We start from the raw sequence: 19,587 nt of genomic DNA, 5'->3' as shown, positions 1-19,587 counted from the left end.
GAGAGAAGGCATGAAAATACACTCAGTGTACAAAACGTTATGTACACCTGCTCTTTCCATGACATACACTGACCAGGTGAATCCAGGTGAAAGCTACAGTACAGTATGATTCCTTATTGATGTCACTTGTTAAAACCAATTCAATCAGTGTAGATGAAGAGGTGGAGACCGGTTAAAAAATATGTTTTTAAGCCTTAAGACAATAGAGAGATAGATTGTGTATGTGTGCCATTCAGAGGGTGAATGGGCAAGACAAAATATTTAAGTGCCTTTAAACAGGGTATGGTAGTAGCTGCCAGGCGCACCAGTTTGTGTCAAGAACTGCAACGCTGCTGGGCTTTTCACGCTCAAAAGTTTCCCCGTGTGTATCAAGAATGGTCCACCACCCAAAGGACATCCAGTGAAGCATTGGTGTCAAAATGGGACAGCATCCCTGTGGAACGCTTTCGACACCTTGTAGAGTCCAGTTCCTGACCGTTGTCTGTCCTGCTGTTCTGAGGGCAAAAGGGGGAGGGGAGACTCAGTATTAGGAAGGTGTCCTTAATGTTTTGTACATCCAGTGTATAGTCACCCAATAAAATCATTTTAAGTCCCAGGTATGAAAAACAGCAGATGAAGGTAGCGGAAATGAAATGTTGTATGTTGAAACTACCGAACAGCAGTTGATCTGAAGAGCAGGGGACATTATTATGTAATTATGTGCAGACTGACAGTCCCATGCTTGGTCTATTTATCCCTGCAGACTCTATCCCGTGTATGCTGTCTCCGTGGTCCGACTGGAGCGACTGCAGTGTGACATGCGGGAAGGGAGTGCGTACACGCCAGCGCATGCTCAAGTCTCCAGACTTGGGGGAGTGTACTGAGGAGCTGGAACAGGTGGAGCGGTGTATGCAGCCGGAGTGTCGTAAGTGTCACCATCAGATGTTGCCATGCTGTTTACCACTACCATCAACGCCAAAACAGAGTGTGACCACTAGAAACTAGTGCCCAACTTTGTGCATAATATTTCAAATTCATTTGTTTGTTTGTTTTAGCACTGTCATAGTCTAGTCCCAGATTGTATAGCTGACTCCTATGGTTTGTTTTGCATAGCAATAGCCTGTGTGTTGCCAAAAAGGTGTTGAGACTTAGGCTCACAGACAGACATAGTGGAAGTCAGACACCAGGCAGATTTCCGTCATGGAGGATTTGACATCTTCCGTCTCCTTGTACTTTGACATTTAAAGCGGAGCTCCATTATTTATATTCTAATCGGGTTCCTTGCAAAGTAAAAAACAAATGTTCTGCAAAAAATACACAGTCGTATTATTCCATGAATGATGCAGTCAAATGTGAAAATGGATTATGGAAAGAATTATTGAAACAAGAAATAGTTTTCTGGTTTCCAGGCAGACTAATTAACATTTATTTTTGTTCCTCTGGTTGAAATGAAAACCACACCAGTCCCCTACTGGACAATATAATCCTTCAGCGTTTTTTAGCAAGGGTTGACTTGCAATAATAACACACAGCTAAGTTTATGTCGCTTAAATTAAGGAGTTTTCATCATTGTCAGGTAAGTAAGTAGTTGTCCAATGAGCATGAATAGAGACATTAGCAAGTAGCTTTTCACTCAACCTTTCAATACCCCCCCCCCCCCCCCCAAACCCTTTCCTATCTCTCCCCAGCTACGGACTGCATGGTATCAGAGTGGACGGAGTGGTCTGAGTGTAATAAGTCCTGCGGTAAAGGCCACACCATCAGGACGCGCATGGTGAAGCTGGAGCCCCAGTTTGGAGGGGAGCCTTGCCCCGAGACGGTCCAGAGGAAGAAGTGTAAGATCAGGAAATGCAAAAGGGGCTCCAGGGCCAGCGAGGAGAGGAAGAGACGACGGGGGGGAGAGGTGGGCGGCGGGAAAGAGAAGAGAAGGGGCAAACAGCAAGAACGAGATGCAGCAGTGGAGGAACAGCCAGGTCAGTCATCATCATCACCTTCACATATACTGCATACAGTGCCTTGCAAAAGTATTCATCCCCTTGGCGTTCTATTTTGTTGCATTTACAACCAGTATTTTAAATGGATTTTTATTTGGATTCGATGTAATGGACATGCTACACAAAATAGTCCAAATTGGTGAAGCGAAATGGAAAAAATTAATTCTAAAAAATAAAGTGGTGCGTGCATTTGTATTCTCCCGCTTTGCTATGAAGCCCCTAAATAAGATCTGGTGCAACCAATTACCTTCAGAAGTCACATAATTAGTTAGATTATGCACAGGTGGACTTTATTTAAGTGTCACATGATCTCAGTATATATAAAAAATCCAAGTGGCTAGATGTGCCAAGCTTACGGAGACATATCCCAAGAGACTTGCAGTTGTAATAGCTGAAAAAGGTCTCTCTACAAAGTTTTGACTTGTGCTCTCTCAAGTTTTCTGTTTTTTTTTATCTTATTTCTTGTTTGTTTCACAATAAAAAATATTTTGCATCTTCAAAGTGGTAGGCATGTTGTGTAAATCAAATGATACAACCCCCCCCAAAATCTATTTCAATTCCAGATTGTAATGCAAAAATCCTGCCAAGGAGGGTGAATACTTTCGCAAGCCACTGTATATACCTTTGTTATTATCATCTTCATCACTGTCTTCATCATTATCATCGTTTTCATCAAGACCATCTTCATCACCTCTCTTGTCATTTCCTCTTTCAGCCATGTTCCACATTTTGATTAATGTCATTGTCAAGCCATGCTTGATTCATGATTTATACACCACCTTGATGTATCCTTTATATCCCAAATATAAAGGGCAAAACATTCATAGGGCAAGTCATTGACGATGATTTCACAGTCACTCATGATTAATTCTCCATGAGTCCCACTGAGATATCCGTTGTAGCTCTGAATGTAAATAGACATTTCTCAGTCAAGGTTCAAGGGGCCCATGCAGCCCACTCTCAATGGCCCCGCCCAATGCTTGAGAGGATCAACTCTGCCCCCTCCTCCCTCCCTCTCTGCCTTGCCAGCCGGGTGCAGTGCGATTGCTGTGTTAGAGTGGCTACACTCAATGCTGATCAGCCCTGTTAGGGTGATACAGTGACTAGTCCAGCTCACAGATGACCTTCCTGATGAGCAGGTAGAGGCCAAATAGTCAGGGTGGGCTTTGGACTGCTGCCTCCCAACAGAGACAGGGACAGGCCTCTTTAACCTGGGGCTAATGAGCTGTAGACAGTGACAAATAACCCCACCGTGGTATATCCTCTAGGGTTGCTAGGCAGCATTACCCCCCCAGCACTTACCATGCATAATCAGTAATAATGGGAAATGGAGGCCGGACGGGGACTCCTTGTTCTTACACTGTCAATTTATGACAGATCAATCCGTTATGAATGATGATGATTGGTCATGCAATGGAGGCTTGAACATTGCACATTTGATAGGTCTCACTTGTGATCACGCACATGGAAGTTTAAGTTCACTTTATTTGATTCAAATCTGTATTGTGGATGTAAATTGCATGTTATAGAAGAGTTCAGACACTTTTTCTTTGCGATTTCACTTGGTTTGGAGCAACTTACCAGCATCAACGGAACACTTCCTCGTGCTCGTTCTGCAGTGCCAGGGCTTGGATAAAATATGAACAAAAGCTATAAAAAAATAAAAAATACACCAATGCTCTCAGTATAGTGATGCAGACTTTATCTGTAACTTTCCATTTTAGACCGACTTTTGGAAACCCTGCTGTACACTATATTTGCTTGTTTTTTCACATGAAACTGAAATTAGGCAAACTATTCGAATTTTAGCAACCAGGAAATGGCGCAATTATTTCTGCATAGTGCATCTTTAACTGATATGCCATATTCAATTAGTATATTACTAAACGGGATGGATCTGGCAAACTAAAGAAAGTAATCTGAAACCCTCCTCTCTCATGTCATTGGCTTGTTCCCACAGGTTGCAAGATGAGGCCCTGGTCCAGTTGGACAGACTGTACCAAACACTGCGGCGGGGGGATCCAGGAGCGCTTCATGACGGTGAAGAAGAGAGCTAAGAACACCCCGGCACAGGTCACCAGCTGCAAGGACAGGAAGGAGATCCGCGCCTGTAAAGTCCATCCCTGCTAGGGGGCGCTGCTGTTTATCTGTGTTTCTCTGTGATACTATACGATGCACTCTGTTAGGGTTGGGGGGAGGAAGGAGAAGCAGACTTAGTCAGTGTTGATTTAGCCAAGGTTGGCAGTCGGTGTGGTGGAGACAGTCCACCTGTGTATTGGATGGAGATAAGAGATTCTCCAGAGATGCCATTACTGTAAGCATTTAGTGGATCACTGGGCTGAGGACGAGACCAGCGTCAGTCATTAGTCTTCTAGTAGCCTCATCACTCAGCAGGCCTATGTATTACTATGTAACCAACACTATACATTACACCACAACTTCACAACCACACACAATACAACACATTTTTTTACAATGTTATTTTTGTCTTTATACTACCGTTGTATTGGCTTCACTAGCTAGCAGTGATGACACACTTTCACTCTTGCATGTCTAACGATTCTCAGTCAGAAGACTTCACTTCACTGGTTGTGGCCCTAGACTTCAAACTGTGGCCAGATTATGATGATCACCATGTTTAAAAGGGCAGTTGCAAGTCTTAGAGTCGCATTAGCCCAGGCCTCTAGCCTAGGGCGTCACAAGGAATTAGCTTTTGGCATTTTCTTCCTGCCCCAAATGTTTTTATCCGGGTCACTCCAGCATTCCTGTATCATTAAGGCAGGTCTCCAAACATCACTGCCCTGTTGATTTGGGCATAATAACCCTGTTGTATGAACCACAATACTCCATACAGTTTGTACAAAGTAGCCCTGTATACACAGTGACTTTTTCGAAAATAAGTGTTGATTGTAATGAAACGTTATTAAATGAAAATACCAACCAAGTAATTTATAAAAAATATTGTATCCTGTGGTTAGTTTGTTAATTTGACAATTGTATTCCAAAACAAAGCACAGGTGAACAATCATTCCAGGTTTTTGTATGCCTCAAATAGATTATTATTTTCAAGACAAGAATCTGTAGTGACTTTTTATTCCATTGTAATACATGTAGAGGCTTAAACATAGAGATGCCTCATTGAGAGGGCAGCGATTGTGTGCATCATTAGATATTGTGTTATTTTTGTTGTGTATTTTGATAAAAATGTCAGCCAAGTCTTGCCAAACTCATTTTTAGATGTTCTCGCTCTCTTGTTTTTTTCTGTCCTCTCTCTTTCTTTTTTTGCCTCTACACCATATCACACCATATTTTGGAATAAATAACCTTTACAATAAAAGTACATGTGAGAAATAATTCTGAATGTCTTTTTGCTCATGTCACACTTTCTTTTTTACAGAGCATGTATTGTACTTTCAGTGTCTGCCTTGACTGTAGGCACAATTTGAATCCACTAGGTGGCGACCATGAAAAGCAAATTGAGAGGAAGAAGGACCTTGCAACTTAGCCAATTGTCTGAAATGACCTAGCTCAATCATACAGCACTTGTATGTTATTGTAAAAGCCATTGTTTCATATTGCTCTCAATGAGATAGTCATTAACTTTGACAGTGAGTACCCAGCTCCAGGGTTCAAGAGATGAGCTACCTCCCAGCTGCACTGTATAAGATCAACCAACAGGGAGAGAAAGAGCACTGTTTATTTATAAATGTTCTTCTGCCACTGTCAAATCAGCCATGTGCCTCAGTTACTGCTCAACCACAGGTTTAACCAGGGCTGTGATAGATTTAAGAGAACCAATAGCAGATGGACTTTAAAGAAACAATCTCTCATTTGGCTTTCTTCGTCACAAAAGGTTTGTTTTTCATTTCAATTCAATGTCAAACCATAGAGAGAAATGAACAGTTGCATTTCTTTCTTGAATTTCAAAAGGGGAAGAACACACTTGTTTTTCAAATAAGGTAAGCATACAATGTGTCTTTATATAAATTAGTTTCAGCTATAATGGCCACTGAGTGGATTGCCTGATTAGTGTTAAAGCCAGCCACTGTAGCCATGGTAACAAATACAGAGGCCTACATTGTACACTCATGAAAGATTTACTATGAATTATGGGAGAGACACTTGCTGACACAGACATTAAATATCTATGGTGTTGGGGGGGGGGGGCATCCGCCGAGATGAATGACCGAGCACCAAAAATCTAATTTTATTTGTCACATGTGTCGTAAAACAACAGGTGTAGACTAACAGTGAAATGCTTACTTTCCAACAATGCAGAGATAAAGATTTTTTTATTTAAATAATATAAATAGTGACAAGGAACACAGTGAATAACTAATAACAATAAAGAGTCTAAATAACATGGCTATATAGAGGGAGTACCAGTACTGAGTCGATGTGCAGGTGTACGAGGCAGTTGAGGTACTATAGCAGTGTACATATAGGTAAGGGTAAAGTGACTATGCAACAGGATAGATCACAGACAGCAGCAGCAGCATGTGTGTGTGGTGTCAGTATGCATGTGTGCGCATGTTATGTGTGTGTGGGCATATGTGTGTGAGATTGTGTAGGTTGAGTCCAGTTTGTGTGTCAGTGCAAGAGATTTAGTGCAAAAAAGGGTCAATGCAGGTAGTCCGGGTAGCCATTTGATTAGCTATTTAGCAATCCTGTTTAGCAGTCTTATGGCTTGGGAGTAGGAGCTGTTCAGGATCCTATTGGTTCCACACTTGGTGCACTGGTACCGCTTGCTGTGCGATAGCAGAGAGAACAGCCTATGGCTTGGATGGCTGGACTCTGAACATTTTCTGGGCCTTCCTCTGACACCGTCTGGTAGAGAGGTCCTGGATTGCAAGGAGCTCAGCCCCAGTGATGTACTGGGCCATACTCACCACCTTCTGTAGCACCTTGCGGTCAGGTGCCTTGCAGTTGCCATACCAAGCAGTGATGGAGCCAGTCAAGATGCTCTCAATGGTGCAGCTGTAGACATTTTTTAGGATCCGAGGGCCCATGACAAATCTTTTCAGTCTCCTGAAGGGGCAGAGGCGCTGTCGTGCGCTCTTCACAACTGTGCGGGTGTGTGTGAACCATGTTAATTCCTAGTGATGTGAAAGCTGCTGATGGGAGAACGGCTCATAATAATGGCTGGAATGGGATGGATGGAATGAAACTATGTTTTTGTTACCATTCCATTCACTCCATTCCAGTCATTATTATGAGCCGTTCTCCCCTCAGCAGCCTCCAATGATGTGGACACTGAGGAACTTGAATCTCTCGACCTGCTCCACTACAGCCCCAACAATGTGGACAGGGGTGTGCTTTCCCTTTAATTTCCTGCAGTCCACGATCAGCTCCTTTGTCTTGTTGACATTGACGGAGAGATTGCTGTCCTGGCACCACACTGCCAGATCTCTGACCTCCTCCCTATAGGCTCATCCTACCACCGTTGTGTTTACAGCAAACTTAATGATGGAAGACCATGATCCAGTTGCAGAGGGAAGTGTTTAGTCATCGGGAACAGCTTGTGCTCTCATGCATGGTTCAGTGTTGCCTGCCTCAAAGCGAGCATAGAAGGCATTTAGGTCATATGGCAGGCTCGCGTCACTGGGCAGATTGTGATAGTTTGAAAGCCCTGCCCCATCCGTCAAGCATCAGGTGTAGTACGATTTGATTTTAGTACTGTTTTGCATGTTTGATAGCTTGTCGGAGGTCGTAGCTAGATTTCTTGTAAGAGTCCAGATTAGTGTTCCACTCCTTGAAAGTGGCAGCTCCTTAACTCATTGGGGATGTTGCCTGTAATACATGGCTTCTGGTCGGGTTATGTACGTACTTACGGTCAATATGGGTCTTCGTCATTGATGCACTTATTAATGAAGCCGGTGACTGATTTGGTGAAATCCTCAATGTTATTGCATGAATCCCAGAACATATTTCAGTCTGTGCTAACGAAACAGTCCTGTAGCTTAACCTCTAGCGTCGAGCAATCCAGTATCCGGGAGCATAATCATATCCTCAAGCTCATTACCATAACGCAACGTTTCCTATTCATGAAAATCACAAATGAAATGAAATAAATATATTGAAACACAAGCTTAGCCTTTTGTTAACAACACTGCCATCTCAGATTTTCAAAATATGCTTTTCAACCAAAGCTACACAAGCATTTGTGTAAGAGTATTGATAGCCTAGCATAGCATTAAGCCTAGCATTCAGCAGGCAACATTTTCACAAAAACAAGAAAAGCATTCAAATAAAATAATTTACCTTTGAAGAACTTCGGATGTTTTCAATGACGAGACTCTTAGTTAGATAGCAAATGTTCATTTTTTCCAAAAATATTATTTGTGTAGACGAAATAGCTCCATTTTGTTCATCACGTTTGGCAAAAAAAAATACCGGAAAATGCAGTCACTTACAACGCCAAACTTTTTTCCAAATTAGCTCCACAATATCAACAGAAACATGGCAAACGTTGTTTAGAATCACATTTCACATATCTATTCGATAATCTATCAGTGGTGGCAGTTGGCTTGTCATCAGAAGCAAACGGAAAAATACTGCAGCTGGAGATTACGCAATAATTGCAACGGAGGACACCAAGCGACCACCTGGTAGATGTAGTCTCTTATGGTCAATCTTCCAATGATATGCCTACAAATACGTCACAATGCTGTAGACACCTTGGGGAAAACGTGGAAAACGTAAGCTGACTCCTAGCTCCTTCACATCCATATGAGGAGTCATTGGAATGAGGCGGTTTCAAAAATGCGGCACTTCCTGATTGGATTGTTATCTGGGTTTCGCCTGTAACATCAGTTCTGTGGCACTCACAGACAATATATTTGCAGTTTTGGAAACGTCAGAGTGTTTTCTTTCCAAAGCTGTCAATTATATGCATATTGGAGCATCCTTTCGTGACAAAATATCTTGTTTAAAACGGGAACGTTTTTCATCCAAAAATTAAAAGAGCGCCCCCTATATCGAAGAAGTTAATAAGGATCTCTAAATATCGGTGTCCCACCCACGGGACAGTTGAGCTAATGTGCACTGATGCGATTAGCATGAGGTTGTAAGTATCAAGAACATTTCCTAGGACATAGACATATCTGATATTGGCAGAAAGCTTAAATTCTTGTTAATCTAACTGCACTTTCCAATTTACAATAGCTATTACAGTGAAGGAATACCATGCTATTGTTTGAGGAGAGTGCACAGTTATGAACTTGGAACATTTTTAATAAACCAATTAGGCACATTTGGGCAGTCTTGATACAACCTTTTGAACAGAAGTACAATGGTTAATTGGATCAGTCTAAAACTTTTCACATACACTGCTGCCATCTATTCCAGCACCTGGGCTGGAATAATATATTATGGCCTTTCTCTTGCATTTTAAAGATAATGGTACAACAAAAATAATCTTTGTATTATATTTTACCAGATCTAATGTGTTACATTGTCCTACATTCCTTTCACATTTCCACAACCTTCAAAGTGTTTCCTTTCAAATGACATCAAGAATATGCATATCCTTCTTCAGTTATGGTCTGATTTGCCAGAGTAAAGGTGATCTAGAGTTTTGTCGCCTCTAGTTGCACAGGTGACATGCTGGTAAAAATAAGGTAAAAAGGGATTTTAGATTCCCGACATTAAAATCCCCAGCCATGAGAAACGCCATCTCTGAATGTGCATTTTCTTGTTTGCTTATGGCCCTATACAGCTTGTTGAGTGCATTCTTAAGCCAGCATTAGTTTGTGGTGGTAAATAGACAGCTACGAAAACAATAGCTGAAAACTATCTTGGAAAATAGTATGGTCTGCAGATTATCATTAGATATCTCCCTCACTAGCTTTAAGCACCAGCTGTCAGAGCAGCTCACAGATCACTGCACCTGTACATAGCCCATCTGTAAATAGCCCAAACAACTAACTCATCCCCTACTGTATTTATTTATTTATCTTGCTCCTTTGCACTCCAGTATTTCTACTTTGCACATTCATCTACTGCACATCTACCATTCCAGTGTTTAATTGTTATATTGTATTTACGTCGCCACCATGGCCTATTTATTGCCTTACCTCCCTTATCTCATCTCATTTGCACACATTGTATATAGACTTGCTTTTCTACTGTATTATTGACTGTATGTTTGTTTACTCCATGTTTAACTCTGTGTTATTATATGTGTCAAACTGCTTTGCTTTATCTTGGCCAGTTGTAAATGAGAACTTGATCTCAACTTCCCTACCTGGTTAAATAAAGGTGAAATAAAATAACAAATAAATAAAAATATATGATAATTGAGACAAAATAAAATAAAAATTGAGACTTCCTTAACTTTAGAGATCAAGCACCATCTGTCGATAACAAAGAGACACACCCCTCCTCCCTTCTTACCCGAGTCTGCCATATGGCCTTAAACATGCATAGAAAAATCAATGAGATGTGTATTATCCATGTCTCCATTCAGCCACGACTCTGAGAAACATAGGATACCACCATTTTTCAGGTCCCATTGATAGGATAGTCTCGAACGGAGCGCATCCAGTTTGTTCTCCAGTGACTGCACGTTCGCAAAAATAGAACAGAGGGCAATGGTTATCTATTTATTCTCCAGCGTAGTCTCGTCAGGATGCCGCCTCGTTTGACTCTCTCTCTTTTGATTAATCTTTCAAGTCTCGGGGATCGGGGCCTGGTCCGGAGTAAGCATAATGTCCAGAGCTGCCGACTCGTTGAGGTAGAAAGGTTCATCCAAATCGGGGTTAGTGAAAACTGTTCTGATTTCCAGAATCTGTTTTCGGTCATAGGAAATGTATTGCTACAGTATTTGCCTAGTCTAATCCACTATTTAACTCTCTAGCTATTTGCCTAAGCGTAAAGGCTTTTAGAAGATGTCAACTCCCTCTGACTTACATCACTCCTGCAGCCTCACCAGTTAACACTCCTTCCCTTCACAAAGCCAGCTGAACGGCCTGCCTGGCTTTGGCCCTAACCCTGCCTACAGTTGAAGTCAGAAGTTAACATACACCTTAGCCAAATACATTTAATCTCAGTTTTTCACAATTACTGACATTTAATCCTAGTAAAAAAATCCCTGTTTTAGGTCAGTTAGGCTCACCACTTTATTTTAAGAATGTGAAATGGCAGAATAATAGTAGAGAGAATGATTTATTTAAGCTTTTGTTTATTTCATTACATTCCCAGTGGGTCAGAAGTCAATTTGTATTTGGTAGCATTGCCTTTAAATTGTTTAACTTGGGCCAAACGTTTCGGGTAGTCTTCCACAAGCTTCCCACAACAAGTTGGGTGAATTTTGGCCCATTCCTCCTGACAGAGCTGGTGTAACTGAGTCAGGTGTTTAGGCCTCCTTGCTCGCAAACGCTTTTTCAGTTCTGCCCACACATTTTCTATAGGATTGAGGTCAGGGCTTTGTGATGGCCACTCCAATGCCTTGAATTTGTTGCCCTTAAGACATTTTGCCACAACTTTGGAAGTATGCTTGTGGTCATTGTCCATTTGGAAGACCCATTTGCGACCAAGCTTTTACTTTCACACTTATGTCTTTAGATGTTGCTTCAATATATCCACATAGTTTTCCAGCCTCATGATGCCATCTATTTTGTGAAGTGCACCAGTCCCTCCTGCAGCAAAGCCCTTCTTTGGACACTGTTAACTAACCTCCAGACGAGCTTCAATGCCATACAACTCTCCTCTCCAAATGCACTGTGTATTTGCAATATGTTTCAATGGGCATTTACCATCAAGAATTTGACATGCTCAAAAAAACTGCAAGAATGCGAAATTGACTGGCCCGATGAACTCGGGATGGCCGGGCAGTGATTCTGGTTCCTCTCCATCGCTAGATGGTGTTGATTTCAGAATGTCATTTTGGTGATGGTACCTCACTGTTTAAACATATTGCAAATGGACAAAAGTCAGCCAGCAAGTCACCGTCCATCAGTCAATTAGATATCATTCTGACACCAAACTGATACTAACTGACCCCACACCCACTTTTTCCAACTTGTTTAGAAGCCAACTATCACATATTCAGAGCTGGCCCAAAATTCACAGCGCCTTCTGTTCAAACCATAAGAAAACCATAAAACCTGTAGTTACGTTCTAGCTGCGGGTCCAGTTCTGACATTATGTGTAGGCCTAGCTGAGGCGCCCCCGAATCCAACATTTCGGCTCGATAGGTCATTTGGAGCCCGAGTAGCGACCTTAATTGGTGTTGAAAATCCACATTTTCCCGGGCGTTGCTACGGGATCCTTGAATGAGCTATCGGACAGAAACGTTAGAGTCTGTCTCTATGGGCCGAGGCGGTTGCAATGCACCTAGTCTTGCGACTCTGGGACATTTCTAAATGTTGTCATTTCCGTGATTGAATTGAAGTTATTGCAAATGTACTAGGCTGTTTCTCGGTCCGAGAACCTTCTAGAGCCACATAACTCACCATGCACTATCGACCTGAGCTCTAGAACAGGTAACTATTGCAGGCTTTGTCTTTCTCTACGCACCACACTGTGTCGCTCCGTCCAAGCTGTGTGTGTGTGTGTGTGTGTGTGTGTGTGTGTGTGTGTGTGTGTGTGTGTGTGTGTGTGTGTGTGTGTGTGTGTGTGTGTGTGAGAGAGCTTTTCTTGGAAATTTTATGGGAGACATGACTGATTTACAGTTCATGAGAGTTGCCTAATCACACATATGAAGTTTTGGAAAGATCAGACTTTTTTAATCCTTCGAAACAGCCCCTATGACACCAATTATGGCGCTTCCGGTTGGCACTGGAAGCTAAAAGTAAACACTTTAACCACTTCCGGTTGCTCGGGAACATCCCTGAGGTCAAATTGTGCTTCTCACCCTAAAGGTTGTCCCACGGTCACCCAAAAGCAAATTAAATTTAGGGCCAGGCTTCATTTTGGGCCTACTTTTTCTCATGGTCGTTGCACTTAGACCGAGCGAGCTACGGTCAAGCGGGGCATATCGTTGAACTCGGCACAGCCTAGAGATTATGGTAATGCCATTGCAGGCTCTGAGTGTCTTTAAGCACTGCACTTTGTCACTCCATCCTTGCTCTGTGTGTGTGTTTGTGTGTGTGAGAGAGAGCTTTTCTTTGACATCTGTTGGGAGAAATGACTGATATACAGTTCATGAGAGTTGCTTAATAACACATATTAAGTTTTGAAAAGATCAGACCTTTTTAACTCTTCGAAACAGCACCTATGACACCATTTCAAGGCACTTCCGGTTTGCACAGGAAGCTATAAATAAACACACTTCAAAAAGATTCGTCTGAACATGCTGCCACTGGATCTGTAACCATTTTATTAAACAATACTTTTTGAACATTACCAATTGTACATTGAACGATTTCTCTTAAATTACGATAGATAAATGTCTGGTTCTTTTTTTATTGACACCGTAGATTCATTTACTTTGATGTGAAGCGGAAAAATTAGCGCTCTATTTTCATTTTGACCTATAATCCCTCAAAATAACTCAATAACTCAAAAACCGTTGAGGCCTCGACGCCATCTTGTTCGGGGCCAACTGCCCATTATGCCAAACCTATGCTCACCAAGTTTCGTCTTCAAAGTCTTTTCCGTTTAGGAGAAAAGGCCACGTCGTGATTGGAGATGTTTTGTACATTTGCAATATGATTCCATTCGCCCTCTTGTGGGATTTGACCAAAATTTGAACATTTTATAAAACGGAAACCGAATGTCCGAGAGACTTCGTTTGATGACTTCCCGGAAGATCCGGCCCTGCCACATTGTAAAAATTCCTAAAAACAAAAATTTGCTAAAGGGTCTTAATTATAAGGTTAGGGTTATGCGTCAGGGTTAGAATGATGGTTTGGGTCAGATTTTATGACTTTTTGGCTGTGGCAGCTGGTGACCACTCTGCAGAGCTGCCTACAGAACAAGATTTATGACAAAAAACGCTAACCTGCGCTATAATCATGGTCACTATGGTCATTATTCTTCACCCCACATACTATATATACACACAAAGTATATGGACACCCCTTAAAATTAGTGGATTCAGCTACTTCAGCCACACCTGTTGCTGACAGGTGTATACAATTGAGCACATAGACAAATATTGGCAGTAGAATGGCCTTACTGAGGAGCTCACTGACTTTCAAAAACATGAAACATAACATAATACATAACATTGATAGACAAAAACAACTCAAGGATATAACTACATCATAGGATGCCACCTTTCCAACAAGTCAGTATGTCAAGTTTCGGCCCTGCTTGAGCTGCCCCGTGCAACAATAGCTTAGCCATGAAGTGGTAGGTCACACAAGCACACCACCGAGTGCTGAAGCGCGTAGTGTGTAAAAATCTTCTGTCCTCTGTTGCAACACTCCTTACCGAGTTCCAAACTGCTTCTTAAAGCAACATCAGCACAATAATTGTTTGTTGGGAGCTTCATGAAATGGGTTTCCATATCCGAGCAGCCGCACACAATCCTAAGATCACCATGCGCAATGCCAAACGTCGGCTGGAGTGGTGTAAAGTTCGCCGCCATTGGACTCTGGAGCAGTGGAAACGCGTTCTCTGGAGTGATGAATCACGCTTCACCATCTGGCAGTCCGATGGACGAATCTGGGTTTGGCGGATGCCAGGAGAACGCTACCTGCCCCAATGCAGAGTGCCAATTGTAAGGTCTGGTGGAGGAGGAATAATGGTCTGGGGCTGTTTTTCATGGTTCGGGCTTGGCCCCTTAGTTCCAGTGCCCCCGTGCGCACAAGGCAAGGTCCAAACATAAATAGTTTTTCGAGATCGGTGTGGACGAACTTGACTGGCTTGCACAATGCCCTGACATCAACCCCATTGAACACCTCTGGGATTAATTGGAACGCCGACTGTGAGCCAGGCATAATTGCCCAATACCAATGCCCGGCCTCACGAATGCTCTTGTGGCTGAATGGAAGCAATTCCCCGCAGCGATGTTCCACTCAACAACTCCATATTAATGCCCATGATTTTGGAATGAGATGTTCAACGAGCAGGTGTCCACATACAGTACTTTTTTCATGTAGTGTATAATAAGCAGGCCCACTTTTCTATTGGGATTTGAACAAAGGGTCCTGTTTGGTGTAGGAACTGTAGGTAGTGGAAGGATACAGTAGTACAGTATGTCAGAGTTGTGGACTGGAGTCACATGACTTGGAGACTGACTTCAGTCACAAATTTTATGACTTAAGACTCCACTTAATAGAAAATAAAATAACTTGAGATTTGTCTTGGACTTGGATCCTCAAGACTCGGGACTCGACTTTGACTTGAGAACTAGAAATCATCTGGCCAGGTTTTGTAATATTATGTCAGTAGCCGCAGCATCCTCTTCGCAAAATAAAAACTGCAACAGATTGGCTAGTGAAACGCACACTCCGCACTCTGATTGGACCAGCAAACTGTCAATCGACACAGGTCGCGTGAGCTAGCGAACAGATTGCTGATTTGCTGTACAGCTATAGGATCTGGTGTAGCGCAAACGTGGAATTGTAGGGAAAGAGGATTGCCATGATAAATAAATATGTGGTGCCCCAAAAATGTGGTTATCAAGAATATTAACTGTTTTCTTTGCAAGCTCACCAGTAATGGGGCAACAATTGCTTGACATTGATAATTTACATTATGAAGCTTTCATTTGGAATTTGATGTTAAAATCAAATATTATTGTGGCGAAGACACACCAAGAGCACTTCACTTGCGCTCTCTAAACTCCCACCAGCCGAGACTGCTTTTTTCTCCTTGAAATATTTTCTGTTGCTTTCACACATTTAAAAGCATTGGTCCTATGTGGTAAATCTATATTCCATCTAATACTACAATAATTGCTAACGTTTCATCATTCCTTTACCTTGCTGTTTATTGGAACACATAGACATTTCTGTTTCATGTTTGATAGGCCTACAATACATTTTCATTTTAAAGCCAACCATTTCTTACCGTGCTTTGAGTGGGAGCGATGTTTATAGTGCATATGAACATTCGCAAGAGTCATGAGGTAGACGTTATGTTTAAGTCAATGGTTTCTTTTGTTCATATTTCCCGGGTTATGTCGGAGTTCCGTGTGTGTGTGTCCTACGTCTCTGCCATTTTTGCTGTGCGCAATAGGCGCGTGTGCGTCTTACTTCGCATAGAAATAGGCTAACATGCTGATCAGACCAGACACAAAATAAATGTAGAAATCCATGTTATTCAATTATTGCACCCACACTGCTCACGAGCGTATTTCTGACGCAGATCGCGCTGCAAGTCCTGCCTCTCCCATCTCCTCATTGGTTTATAGAAGCAGGTACCCACGTGCCATCTCCTCATTGGTTATACCAACGTGGGTGATTGAAAGACGAACTGTTTTGCCGGTAGTCTTGGTAATACAATGAAAGTTTAGATGCGATCACCATATAAATTAAACGATGAAAAGGCCTGGAAGGAGGAGAGATGACTAGAAACGATTCGTTTAGCCGTTTTATGTGTGGATTAATTGTCGGAGTAGAAGTCCTTGTGCATTCCAGGTAAAATAACAACTCAATGTTTATATCCCAGGACAAATTAGCTAGCAACAGCAAGCTAGCTAAATAGGACAAATTAATGTTAGCTAGCAAGTGCAAGCTAAATTGCCATACATGTTTAATGCTTTTCGACCTGTTCCCAAATTAATGTCATTGGTTCAGAGTTTGTTTTGATATTTTAACCTGTGTGTCGTGATCACGTTTGGTGTGGGGGGGCAAAATAAATGTATGCATGATAGCGCACGCGCGCAGCCGGTTTGGGTTCGGTGTAAGTGGCCTGCGCTCCACGCTTTGGAGTCAGAATGTTGAATAAGATAAAATGATTGTTCCATGTATACATGGTGTTGGAATATCATTAATAATCATTAAGTCTGATTAAGAACGAGGTACCAATGTAACAATGGAGGTTGAAATGGCCTTTTATATTGTAGAACCAGTTTATTGGATGATGTAATTTGCCAATAGGGTAATTGCATGGTCCTGGGGGCCCAAGTGCTTATTATGTACCTGTTTGAGCTCCTGTTAGGCAGATTCAATTTGTAAATCTACACTCTGAGCACGTCAACTTGCCTTGCCTTCTGCTGATTTGATGCCCTTGCGACTGCTACAAGGTCCCTATTTTACAATTACATAGGCTGATAAAAATAAGTTGTGAACAAAATAATGAAAAGGGCCGCCCTGTAGCCTCGATAAATAGACAAAGATGTGTGGTTGAACAAGTCGTTGCACGTATAGATCTTTTGTTCTGCTTAACTTGTGACTCGACTCGACTCGCTCTTAGAATGCCCTACTTCGACTTGACTGGAGTCTTCACCCCCGTTCTACTTGGGACTCTACTTGAGACTCGGACCTTGTGACTTGAATAATAGTGACTTGGTCCCACCTCTGCAGTATGTCGTGATCCTGTTTTAGAGGTTAGGTCTGAATCTGGTTACCATGGGTTCTCTCAATCAACTACCACCACAACATCTGACATGTCTCTGCTGTGTGTTCCATCCCCCTCCAACCTCCCTTCCCTCCCACCATACCACCCCGTGATTGCTTCAGCACTACTGTATCCTGGTGGGTAGTAATTGTGTTGAGCTAACCCATACAGTGCATGTCCTCTGAGCTCCATATAGAGCTGTGTGCTCAATCATCGTAAACAGAAGCACATCAGCTTGCACTTTGAGAAAGGAATGGAAACTCTGATGCTGCTGAAGGAGCTGGTCTTTCTCTGTCTTGACTAGCTGCGAAGTGAAGACTAGTGACGGGTCGTTTGTGAACGTCGTGGTGAATGTTGGGAAATTAATCACATTGACTCCATGATTTGTATACTGCTGCTATTGCTTTTTCAAACAATGATTATCTGCAAATAAGTTACAAAATAATTCTCTGAAGATGGTGAATCCACACTGCAAAAACAATAAATAGTGGGGAGAGAACCTCATTCTGCTCCACGCTCAATTTTTGCAGTTCATAAAAAAAGAGGTAGTTTAAGAATTTGGAAAGGTAAAAATGTATTTGAACGTGCGCATCACAATCTGGCATTATGGTAGCCTACTTTTTTTGTGTGGGGGGGGGGGGTTACATTAGAGATATACAAAACAAAATACATACACTTCTCCAATGCAACTTCAAGAGCTGGAGGCTGATAATTTTTCTGGCATATTGATACAAATCTATTTAGTGAATTGATGGGAGACAAAAACTTATGTGACATTTATACTCATTTTTCAGTCGCCCTTTCACATATCTTTCCTACTGTATCATGTTAAAATTTGTTGAGCCTATAGGTCAGGGCTTCATTGCTGCCGTGTTGGATGGAAATCGGATATTTGTCATTTCAAAATCAAGCAAATCAATACCAAGTCCAGACATAGAAAGGGCCATACTACAAATTGGTAGACATGTCATGTACACACAGGGAAACTCAGGAAATGCCTTATACTAATTCTGTGAAACCATCTGAGAAATGTTAGAATCAAGGATGACTAGTTAATTTGTTTACTTCAAGACGTCAATGCTGAAAGCTAATAATTATGAAGAATGTCATGACCAGTCAAATGGTTAACTTCTAAACAACCACTTAGCACAGTAGGGGAGTAGGGGAGAGTGGGGTAAGTTGAGCAATTTTTTACATTCAGCATCACTACATAAAGGGAAATATAGTATTATTTCTAACTGATTGCTTCAACACGTTCTAACAAAGATACCTACATATATTTATCCCATGTATCCCTGGAACTATTCAGAATTAATGTCAACATAACAGTCCTGAAAACATAACTTGTCCAAAAAAAAAGTGGTCCTTTGGCACAACTTACCCCAGCCCGGGTATGGGGTAAATGGAGGTATAGGCACAGGATCCGTTTTTATGCCGTGGGTGATGGTGCCCTGTGACAGTGGGTGATGGTGCTGGTAGGTAAAAGTTGAATTCATGGAATGGGGAGTGTGGTATGTTGTAAACTCAGCAAAAAAAATACATGTCCCTTTTTCAGGACTCTTTCTTTCAAAGATAATTTGTAAAAATCCAAATAACTTCACAGATCTTCATTGTAAAGGGCTTAAACACTGTTTCCCATGCTTGTTCAATGAACCATAAACAATTAATGAACATGCACCTGTGGAACGATCGCTAAGACACTAAAAGCTTACAGACGGTAGGAATGAGCGTTACACCGAGTCCTGTACTCTGGAGCGGGATCGATTTGGAGGTGGAGGGTCCGTCATGGCCTGGGCCGGTGTGTCACAGCATCATCGGACTGAGCTTGATTGTTGTCATTGCAGGCAATCTCAACGCTGTGCTTTACACGGAAGACATCCTCCTCCCTCATGTGGTACCCTTCCTGCAGGCTCATCCTGACATGACCCTCCAGCATGACAATGCCACCAGCCATACTTCTCGTTCTGTGCGTGATTTCCTGCAAGACAGGAATGTCAGTGTTCAGCCATGGCCAGCGAAGAGCCCAGATCTCAATCCCATTGAGCACGTCTGGGACCAGTTGGATCGGAGGGTGAGGGCTAGGGCCATTCCCCCCGAAATGTCCGGGAACTTGCAAATGCCTTGGTGGAAGAGTGGGGTAACATCTCACAGTAAGAACTGG

At 42.2% G+C, this 19,587-nt stretch overlaps 1 protein-coding gene and 1 long non-coding RNA gene across 5 annotated transcripts in view; one reads left to right on the top strand and one right to left on the bottom strand.

The window, feature by feature from the left end:
• Window positions 1-5,324, top strand: part of LOC110523903 (spondin-1) — a 141,001-nt gene extending 135,677 nt beyond the window's left edge. For all 4 annotated transcript variants that reach the window (XM_021603048.3, XM_021603039.3, XM_090232885.1 and 1 more), the window contains 3 exons: window positions 743-904; window positions 1,668-1,952; window positions 3,934-5,324. In XM_021603048.3, the coding sequence (XP_021458723.1) occupies window positions 743-904; window positions 1,668-1,952; window positions 3,934-4,103 (617 nt within the window). In that variant the 3' untranslated portion in view covers window positions 4,104-5,324. The remainder of the gene's footprint in view (window positions 1-742; window positions 905-1,667; window positions 1,953-3,933) is intronic.
• Window positions 1-19,587, bottom strand: part of LOC149985523 (uncharacterized) — a 509,038-nt gene that overhangs the window by 472,633 nt on the left and 16,818 nt on the right. The window lies entirely within an intron of this gene.

This window comes from Oncorhynchus mykiss, chromosome 1 (genome assembly GCF_057628025.1).
Source record: "Oncorhynchus mykiss isolate SJ-2025 chromosome 1, ASM5762802v1, whole genome shotgun sequence".
NCBI lineage: Eukaryota > Metazoa > Chordata > Actinopteri > Salmoniformes > Salmonidae > Oncorhynchus > Oncorhynchus mykiss.
This window is presented reverse-complemented; position numbering and strand designations above follow the sequence as displayed.